Here is an 11072-nt window from a genome sequence, read left to right as displayed (position 1 = left end):
GTGTGGTACAGACTAATTTGCCCAAACTCAAAAAGCTGGGGCTCCTACCATTATGCCAGAGTGCCTCCCTGTCTAGTATGAGACACACAGCCAGTGCAGATATGTAAAAATTCATCTTCACGTTACAGTTTAATTTATCTCTTTGAGCCTCAGTTTTCTCATCTGTAAAATGTTTTTTTTTTTTTTTAAATGAGTATAAATCTTTTAGCCAAAGCCTAGCACAAAATAAGAGTCTGATGAATTGTAGTGATGACAGTGATGATTCATCCGAGTGTGTATGAGCTCCTTGAGGCCCAGGGCTGGTCTGACTCCTCTGCATAGAGTGTGTTAGAAAAAGCTTTACAAAGTTTGCAGAATGGATGAGGACCTAAACAGGAGGCAAGGTGCTGTTGCTGTAGTTGTAGTGTTAAGGCCATCTGTTAAAACATAAACTCCCTGGGGAGCCCTGCCTGTCTTATTGTCACTGTGTCTCCAGTGCCCATGTTAGTGTGATGGACACGGAGCTGGGGTAGGTGAGAAGGGTACGCCTGCTGCTTGTGCTCCGGTTCAGTGGCATCCCACATGTCTTCTCATGCCCCATGCTTCCACACATGCTCAGTGCCCCCGACTCTGCCCACCCTTGACTTGGAACACTCCCACTTATCTTTTAAGACCCAACTCAGTGGCCTTTCTCACTGATGTCTTCTTTGACCCCCAAGGGCATTAATCACCCTCTTCTTTGTGCTCCAGTGAACCTGCGATCTTATGAACCTATAGCACACATCCTGTAAGGATCTCCTTACTTGATTTTCTCCCCCACTGCACTGCAGGACCCTTGAGGACAAGGCTGTGCCTTCTTTGACTCTGAATCCTCAGAATCGGTCCACCAGCAGTTTCAGTGGATGGTGTTGAATGAACTGAAGGAACTACTAAGCAGAATGTGGTTGTTAGGCCACAACCTGCCCATCCATAACAGCTCCAAACTTAGAAGTCACCCTTGGTTCCTCTCTTTTCCTCATCCCTTGCATGCAGTTCATCAGCCAGTCTTGTCTGTCTTACGTCCAAAACACCTTCCAGATCCACTCCCTTCTCCCCATGGCCAGCAGGCCAGCTATTGCCATCTCTTACCTTCCAGTGGGCTTCACCGCTTTCATCTTTGGTCTCTCCAATGCAGTTCTCCACACAGTAGCCAAAATGATCTTCAAAAACAATGCACATCACTCAAAACCCTCTAGTTTACTGGTGGGTTCCCAGTGCACTCTAAATAAAACCCAAACTCCTCACCATGGCCTACAAGGCACTTTGTGCTTTGGCCCTAGCCTGTCTGTCCACTGCTTCTGGCTGACTAAGCTCCAGCCATAGCCTTCTGCCTTCATCATAAACCTGATAAGTTCATGTGCAACTCAGGGCCTTTGCTCCTTGCTGTTCCCTCTGCAAAGAACACTCCCACTGGTTTTTATGGCTGCCCCCTTCCTGAGGTTTCAGCTCAGATATTACATCTGAGAGTGCTTCCTTGACCAACCTGGCAAATATCATCTTCTACCCTATTTTATTTCCTGAAGGCATTTATCAGTATCTGAAGTTATCTTTTTGTTACATGCATATAGTAGATTGAGTTATGTCCCCCCCAAAACTCCCTGAAACTTGAGTTGTGTCCCCCAAATTTTATGTATTAGGAGCTTAGCCTTCACTGTGACTGTTAAGAGGGTGGGAAATCCTATTATGGTAATTATAAGGTGGGGCCTTGAAGAAGTGATTGGGTTGTAGGACCACACAGTAGTGAATGGATTAAAAATGGTGGTCAGGGGCATGGTTCTTAGGGCTTTAAAAGAAGAAGAGAGTCTCTCTCTCTCTCTCTGCTCTCTCCGCTTCCACCATCTTGCAGTGTGAGACACCTGGGTCACTGTTGCCACCACCAGATGGACTTTGGATTTTCCAGCCTCAGAAACTGTAAGCAATAAATTTTGTTTTCTTCATGAATTACCCAGTTTGAGGTATTTTGTTAGAAGCAACCTAAATGGACTAATACAATGCATTTTCTAACTCCTGATCTAGAATGCAAATTCTGTTGGAGCACCTACCTTATGTGTCTACTCTCTTGGTGTTTCCAGTGCCTGAAACAGGGGTTCATGACCACAGCATGTATGAATTTGGATGGGAAAAAATGACATTTTTATTTTCACTAACTTCTAATTAAAATTTAGCATTTCTCTCACTAAAATAGATAATGAATCACATTAATATTAACAGTATCTGGGACTTTGTCACCAATAGAAATCACAGATAATTTCATTTCACGTAACAGTTGTGAGCATCTCAGAATATCTGTACTCATAACTACTTTGAAATTATGGAAGTTATTAGACTCACCAATAGCTCTTGTTATTTAATGCAACAATAAAGAAATATATATATATGTATATATATTCCCTATATGAAGACATATATAATTACTACATTACAAATTATTTTAAAAATAATAACTATATTTTAATATAATTGGTTCCCTGTGTAACTTTATTTTATGCATTTAAAAACATTTCTGTGAGAAGGAGCCCATAGGTTTCACTAGACTGCCAAAAGTGTCCAAGACACAAGACAGTGAAGAACTGTTGGTTATAACGATGACTGGCATGAGGTAGGAGCCCAGTGAATGAATGAATGGTGTATATCTTTCCCCTTTCCAATGAGCCCCCCATGTGCCCTTTCCGATGAGCCAATGAGCCCAAGGTCTGGTTTCTGGTGGACTGGAATGGACTTCATGTTTAGGAACTAGCCTTGGTCAAGGTCTTTTTGGAATTCTACTCTAACTACCTGACACTGAAAGAGAGGCATTTTATTACAGGGCCCTGGAATGCTCTCCTTTTAATTCAGACACAAGTTCTCTCTTCAGCTTCTCTGTGCATCTGTTTCCTCCCCCTGCTTTTACCCCTCTCACCAGACTGTCCCTGCACTACTCTATTCCCAAGGGTACAGTGCCTCAGATTGGTTGGCCAGAAAAAACTGGTGTCTTAGGGTCCTGAATTCCTAGGAGAATCAGGTGGCCACCATCGTCCAGTTGGTCTGGCCTGGGATGCACAGTCACCCATCTTCAGGGCCCTCCTCTGGGGTAGGGAAGTGGTTCTCTGGGAGGGGCCCGGGCTGGGATGACCTTTTTGATGGGAGTCTGCTCCCTGATACAAGAGTTAGGGCTCAGCCAGGCCTCAGGGACTGAAGTTGAATGAGTGGAGGTTTCTTTGGGTCCTGGAAAGGTTGTTTCATTCTGCTTGGTCCTGTTATTTCTTAGCATGTGAAATATCACTTGTCTGAGAGTTGCTGCCCATAAATCAGGCTGTTTTTGTCAGTGGCGAGACATGCAGGAGTCAGATCAAAAACAAGCGCTTGTCTTTCTTCCCAGCTCAGACTGCCCATAGCAAGCATTAATGGCTAACACACTATGGCTGTCATACTTTGTCTCTAGGTGGGCTGGGGCTGCAGTGGAGACGGGGTAGGCAGGATGAGCCTCTTGGAGGAGGAGCCCTATACTTGGGGTCCTGGACTTGGCCCCTGCTCCTCAGGAAGCTTGGAGCCCACTGATGGGAATGTGGAAGCCCATGGTTTCACAGAGCATGATGCTGTTCTTTCTTGAACATTTAAAGTTAATGTTTTGTTTGTTTTAGGAAAAAAGAATAGGTATAAGTTAATAGATACTTGTAGGATAAGGTTAACACTAATAGTAACAATAACCTTGATCGAGTGCTTGTCCTGTGCCTAGACTGGATGGAGAGTTTTGGCAGTAAGTCATTTTACCTCTCTGTGCCTCAGTTTCCTGGATATCTAAAATAGTCTCAACCTCATGGGGCTTTTGTGAAGTTTAAATGAGCTAAAAATATAAAGCTTAGCCCAGTGCCTTGAACAGCATCAGCACTTACTGTTAGTGCTGTTATTGGTGTGTGGAGAGGGAGCACCTAAGCACGCCACCAGGTGATGCTGGAGAAATGGGTAGAGTTGGCAGCATCCTTCTGATGGGAAGCAGGGTGTGAGCTGATGGCCAGTCACAGGAGAGGGTCAGAGAACTGGGGCACCTATGCGGCTCGAGAATGTATGGTGGTCAGGCAAGTAGGGGAGCAAGGGCTCTGGTTTTGGCCAGGCCAAGCAGATTGAGCTTTGTGTCTGGGCTCCCCCTGGGGAGACCTGCAGGGTGCCAGGCACACCCAGAAAGGAGCAAAGCCCATCTCAGTGGCCTTGAACTGAGGCTGGTTGGATCCACTCAAGGAGGATCAATCGGGCTGTCTTATACTCAGTCTCCGAAGGTGACTCTCTGTTAGGCCTGGATTGAGTCACTTGAATCCTGTTTGAATCGATCTGAACAGGTTCTGTCCTATCAAGCTGGTTTGTTCTGTCTTTGAATAGACTGGCTGAGTTGGTCGCAGACCCCCAGCTTGTTTGAGTTAGTTTGTCTGGATTTGTCTGGTGTGAGACAGTCTAGGAAGCTTGACCCCAGCCCACTTGAGTTAGTTTGTCTGGTTTGAGACAGTCCAGGAAGCTTGACTGCTGTGTCACTCTTGAGCTGGACTTACTTTTAATCTCAGTTTTTGGACTCCCCATTTTGAAGTCTCTGGGTTTTTCAGGGGCGTTTCTGTTGGAGGACCCCATCCACTCAGTTCCCGGGAGATCTTTCCTTTGCTCCAGGGACTTTCCTCTCCTCTCAGTCTCTTCTGCCCTGGAAATTCTTCAGAGTTTTTTGTTAATTAATAGTAACCTTCTTGGGCTGGCTGGTTAGTTCAGTTGGTTAGAGTGTGGTGTTATAATAATGCCCTTCTCTGTTGTCATGTGCTAATACTATATGTTTGTAGTATTTTAATATTTACTTGATTATTTCAAAGGGGATAAGGAGGGGTTAAATGTGTGAGTTCAGATGACCATCATGAAACAGAGCTGAAGGTGTTTCTTCTATTGTAGTAGAGTTTACATACCACAAAATTTACCCATTCTAATTGTACAATTTTATGATTTTTAGTGAATTTTTAGAGTTTTGTAACTGTCACCACGATCCAGTTTTAGAGCATTTCTGTCACCTTAAAAACTCCCTTGTGTCCCTGTGCAGTCAGTCCTGCTCCTAGCCCAGCCCCCACTGGTGTGTGTTTTTGTCTTATACTTTTCCTTCTCTGGACATTTCCCAAACTGGAATCATATTGTATTATCCTATTTCTGTTGCTTATAACTATATACACAGAACTGGGCATTTTATAAAGAAAATGAAATTTATTGCTTATAATTTCTGAGGCTGGGAAGTCCAAAGTCCGTCTGTTGGTACCTTATACCAGAAACCATCTCATCCTCAGCTGGTTCTTCTCTTCCATCCCCACTTCAATTTCTGTGGAATCACTGCTGCAACCTTAGCTCAGTGGACCCTCCTCACCTCTTGGTGCACATAATTGCAGTTGGCTTCCAACTGGTGTCTTTGCCATCTCCTTCCCTTTCCCCACCACATCCTCCCTACTCTCCTGGACACTTTCTTGCTAAAAAGCTGTCAATGGCTACAGTTCTCTGTGTTCAGTGATGTGATAAATGCTCTGCTACAGGTGTGTGCACGTTGATTGTGTGGTTCTGCTTTGGGTAGTTTAGTCATCATAACCAGAAGAAATGACATTTGAGCAGGGTCTTGAATGATGATGGGATGATGGGACAGCATGAGTGAGTTATCTCCCTGTGCCTCAATTTCCCCACATGTAACATGGGTGTAGTAACAGGACCTACCTCAGAATTGTTGGGAAGGTTAGATGAGTTAATGTGTGTCAAGCTCACAGCACATGGTGAGTACTATATGGGGGTTAGCTATTATCCACGTTATTGTTGACAAAACAGTATGGCACCTAGGTGAACACAGTAGAATCAGTTTGTCTTCTTTACCCCACCTTTGTTTTAAAACAAAGATCACACACTCTGGTGCCTGCAAGGGTCAGGTATATTGGAATGGCTGCACAGGCCAGGTGGGGACTAAAAGATACTTGCTTCAGTAGAAGGGACAGCCACTGCTAAGCCCAGCTGATGGTTGTCATATAGGAATACGGGCTCTGTATTGCCAGAAAAGCCAGAAATCCAGAATTCTATGTGAAATCTTCTAATTTTTAAGTGTTGGTAATTTAAAATATATTAAAATTCTATACATGCCCAACAAACTCTATCTGTGGGCCATATTTAGCCTGAAGGCCACCAGCTTAGGACCTTTCTTTAAAGGTCTCCTCCAGGGTGATCTGCTCAAGTATGGTACGATTTTCTCACGCAGACAGGATTAAGTTGGTTTTGATGACTGTTTTTTATGAGCTCCTTTGCCTTGCAGGACTTCTCCAGATAGGTTATGTCACCGGCAGAGGCTGCCCTGAAGCTCCCTGTGGCCTGGAGACTATGTACAAGAGGAATGGTCTGATGGCTAGCGTGTTGGTCACCTCCGCCACTCCACAGGTACAGAGGCTGTGAGGATTGGGACAGTGGGTGGGAGGGACTCCTTTCAGCTGACCCAGGCCCCAGGTGAGCCATGGACGGCAGGGCTGCAGGGCTCGATGAATACCACCATTCTTAGCACTCCCAAGGCCCCTGGCCATGCCAGGCGTGAGATTTGGGAGGCAGTCAGCCCTGAGGATCAGTATGTTTTCTGAAGTTGTTCTCTTCAAAGAAAGACAAATACCTGCCCAGTCCAGTTGTAGCAAGTGCCACATTCCATTTTGGTGGCAAGAAGGGATCAGACCTTTCCTAGGAATGAAGTCAGACAGAAGTCATTCCAGCTGGCCCTGGGTTCTTATTTACCTTGCTCAGTAGGAAATGGCTGTAAGGACTGGTGGTCTAGAGAGGCCTGGGCTAGGGCCACTGCTGTGGGGTTTGAGAGTTTGCTTTCTAAGCTCAGTAATGGAGCAGAGGCATGTGGAAGGAGCGGGTGTGGTCTGAGGCCCAGGGTGTCACCATGTTGAATGCATTAATACCTGCTCCTTTGACAAGGCAGTGTCAGAGTTCTGAGCTCACAAGGCCTTCGTCGTCAGGCTGGGCTTCTGAAATGATCCTGGTGGACCAGCCAGAAAATCACAGCTAGTTCATTTCTTATAAACCTTTCCAGAAATTCCTTATTTTGATCTCTGGTCCTGAAATCAGACTTGTGGGTGCCTTTTAAAATTCCCTAAAGGTGCTAATATAGGTTTAAATAAAGTTGCTGCAGAAGCAGCAGCATTATAATCATGATCTTCATCATTATCACCAATGAATGTATTTGAGGCAACTTTTTTTTTTTTTTTTTGAGGCAACTTTTGATTAAACAAGTCCCTTTATATGAATGTGTGTGTTTGGAGCAGGTATAATAGTAATGTTACAGGAAAGTTATAAAGCCTGAAGTCCCAGAAACAGACTGTTTGGTAACTAGAGGAATCAGACTTCTGTTTCTATAATTTACATTCCATCTTGAGTAAAACTTCTTTCTTCTCTGGTTTCTGTGTGTGTATATGCATGTATATATATGAGTGTATACACAAATATATGTGCATACATACTCATGCAATATGTATATGTACATATATGTGTATCCAGCTCATAGTAAGTATTCAATATTTATTGAATGAATGAATGAATGAATACATGTATAATTGAAGTGCTCAATAAATTTTGGTGTTTGAAATGACACATTTACAACCATACACACCCATAATTTATTGCTCCCTATATACCAGGCACTTCTTTTTTGCATGTTCCACAGGCATCCTCTCTTTTAATCCTCACAATATCTCTTTCGGGTTTGTACTATTGTTTTATCCAGTTTATAGATGAGGAAACTGAAGCACAGAGAGGTGAACAAACTGGCTTCGAATTACACAGCCAGGCAAGTGGGGATTCAGAGCCAGGCCTCTCTAACTCTCGAGTTGGTGCTGCTGATCATGACACTACACTGTCCTAGAGAAAATCAGCCCTGTCACCCTGATTTGGCCTGCTTCCTGGAAGTTAGATGTAGAAGTATAGAAAGATTTGCAGATTTTCTTCTGCTCAGGGTCTGTGTATAAGATTGAAAGATAGACTGCCAATTCCAGAAACATTCAGAAGTCTTTATTACTTTTAAAGTTTAACAGATTCTTGCCAGGGGAGAAAGTCCTATCACCTGTGGACTGAGAGCCATGCCTGAGCCCACCCCAGGCTCCTTGAATCAGTGTCTCCCAGGGAGTGGGGGTTCTGCCAGTTGATTTCTAAGCTTCATTTTATATAACTTGTCCTATAAGCCTGGGAAGTAGGTTTTAATCTCACCATTTTATAGATAACTGAGACTCAGTAAAATGAACTAACTTGCCTGAGGTTGGACAGCAACTGGTATGGAGGTGACATTTTAACCAGGTCTGTTTGATTTCAGAGCTTTTAACCACTGTGGTATACTGCTTCTTAATATCATCTTAGAGTTTTTGGCATAGTAGGCTCATTTGCAAAACCTGTTAATGATACAGGCCTGTTGAAATCTACAGTTTTAAGTTCCTTCGCCTCTTTTTAACCTCACATTTTTAATTGTTGACTATCAGTTTCCCTCACTGGCTTAAAAACACTCTAGTTTCCAGTAAGATTGCAAAGTTTTTCCAGATATAGACATTTTGGAAAGAGTGAAATAAAGAGGAATTAATAGAAGTGTATTCTCTAAATCCTGGTCCAAGATGTTGAGGTTAATAGAAACCACAAAATCCTTCTTCATGAGTTGAGACAAATAAAACCATTTATGAATGGGGCACAATTTTGGGGTGGTAAGCTCAATTGATTCCCAAAAGTAAAGTTTGATGAAATTAAATAAAATTAAAGAGAAGGTATGTTCAACATTCTGGGATCCCCACAGTGTTGGGTTTCATGAAATCAGCCACATTTGTTTTAACTCGCTTTTTTATGGGAGATCTTTTCACTACATACAGGACTCAGAATGTTCTTAACACAAGGGACTCTACTAAATATAACTTTCACGCCAATCTCCAAAGCCAATTGGTTGTTACCTCTTAGCCCATCAGCTAGCAATCTTAAATTCCAGTAGCCCATACATGAAATAAGTCTTGAGACCCTGTTTTATATTTTGCGTAACAATTTCCTACAATGACTTCAAGTAGGAAAAAAACAGGTGAAACCAGGTAATGTTTGAAATATATAAAATTAGCAATCTTAAATTCCAGTAGCCCATACATGAAATAAGTCTTGAGACCCTGTTTTATATTTTGCGTAACAATTTTCTACAATGACTTCAAGTAGGAAAAAAACAGGTGAAACCAGGTAATGTTTGAAATATATAAAATGAAACAGATGGTTTCCTCAGGCCTCTTATTTGCTTTGAAAGAGACTGGACTGTAATTTTTTACCCCACCACTATACCGCTGGCCAGAAGCAGTTAGGGTGTAGCTACTCAAGGTTTATGTTTAGGTGTCAAAGAGATATAAAACTAGGGTCACATTCTGGCTTTCAGTTTTGTAGCTGAGATACCTTGAGTAACATTGCCTCTACTTCCTTTTCTGTAAAATGAGAATAATAATAGTGTGTACTCATAGGGTACCCAGGAGAATTAAATAACATTATGTATACGAAGTGCTTAACACAGTGCCTAGAATAGTGTTAAAGCACTAAACAGTGAAAGCCTTTGCCATTATACAGTTCTATCACTCTCCCATCCTCAATCCTGGGGGCTTTGGGAGGCAGTGATTCTAAACCAGCCTGCACAGTTGGCATCATCTCTCCACATTCTCCACAGGGCAGCAGCAGCTCAGACTCTCTGGAGGGACAGAGCTGCGACTATGCCAGCAAGAGCTACGATGCTGTTGTCTTCGATGTCTTGAAAGTGACTCCAGAGGAGTTTGCCGTAAGTAACACAGAACTGATGTGGGTAGGTGGGTGGCACCACGACAGGATGCTAGAGGGGGTCACTGCTCTAGGCTTTCTGGTCAGATTGGAAACATCCTATCTACCCAACAATAGGGGAGTGTTGAATGAAGTATGGTACGTCCTTTATGAAGTACCATGCAGCATTGAAAAGGATGCTGTCACTCTAGAGGTTAAGCACCTTAGAAGGCACACAGTGCGAGGGGTCTTCAAAAAGTTCATGGAAAGATTTGCAACATCTTTGAATTCCATTTTTCCATGAACTTTTTAAAGTACCCTTGTATATATGAATAGTAAGTGGAAGAAGCAGATTATAGCACAATTTATGAAGCATAATTCCATTTTTAGAAAGCATGTACAACACACACACATATATATTTGCATAAGGCCTAGATTTGTTTACATATTCATAAATATCTGGATATATATAGCCAAACCTATTAGTTACTGTAATTTCTGGTTGTAAATTCCAGGTAATTGGAATTTAGTTTGTCTTCTTTTTGTTTATTTGTAAACAAATTGTCTGCATTTTTATAATGACCATTTTCTACAATGATAGACAATATTATTTGGGCAGTTTTAAAATTATAAATTAAAACAAATTGTTTTTCTTTAATCAGTGTGTTGCTGCTGATCTGATCAAGGGACTGTTCCTCGTGGTGGAGCAGAGTTGGCTCTTTGTTGTGCCGTGACTTAGTTTCCTCCTGTTGCACTTTGAGGGTAGGAGGAGTATTGGCTCTGGAGTAACTTAAAGCCCGATTCTGAGTGCTCTCCAAAGGCTACATTTCTCTCCAGATCCATGCCTATTTCTTCCCTATCCCCTTTGATGTATAAGAGGCTTCGTGTCCTCCAGATGCCATGGGAGCCAACCAGGCCCTGTTTCATTGCTCCGGCATCATTGGCTCTCACGTATACTTTGTGCCATGGTGTGCTGAGCCTGGCACAGGCATCATCTCCTCCAGTATGGCTGAGGGATCCTTTTAAAACCTGCTTAAAACTCTCTAGTGGCTTCCTCCTGCTAGAATGAGACCCAGAGTTCCTCTTGAGCTTCCAGAGCCCTCCATGGTCTGGCCAAGAAGGTATGTTCAACATTCTGGGATCCCCACAGTGTTGGGTTTCATGAAACCAGCCACATTTGTTTTAACTCGCTTTTTTATGGGAGATCTTTTCACTACATACAGGACTCAGAATGTTCTTAACACAAGGGACTCTACTAAATATAACTTTCACGCCAATCTCTA

General features: G+C 42.9%; 1 protein-coding gene across 1 annotated transcript in view; it reads left to right on the top strand.

Moving 5' to 3' along the window:
* Positions 1-6128: 6128 nt before the first annotated feature.
* Positions 6129-11072, top strand: part of LOC103610939 (ras-specific guanine nucleotide-releasing factor RalGPS1-like) — a 22196-nt gene continuing 17252 nt past the window's right edge. Inside the window, exons 1-3 of the mRNA XM_008594995.1 lie at positions 6129-6228; positions 6302-6423; positions 9704-9811. Of these exons, the coding sequence (XP_008593217.1) occupies positions 6129-6228; positions 6302-6423; positions 9704-9811 (330 nt within the window). The remainder of the gene's footprint in view (positions 6229-6301; positions 6424-9703; positions 9812-11072) is intronic.

Source organism: Galeopterus variegatus, unplaced genomic scaffold (assembly GCF_000696425.1).
Source record: "Galeopterus variegatus unplaced genomic scaffold, G_variegatus-3.0.2 Scaffold12098, whole genome shotgun sequence".
Lineage (NCBI taxonomy): Eukaryota > Metazoa > Chordata > Mammalia > Dermoptera > Cynocephalidae > Galeopterus > Galeopterus variegatus.
Note: the sequence above shows the minus strand (reverse complement) of the source record. Positions and strands in the feature narration are given on the sequence as shown.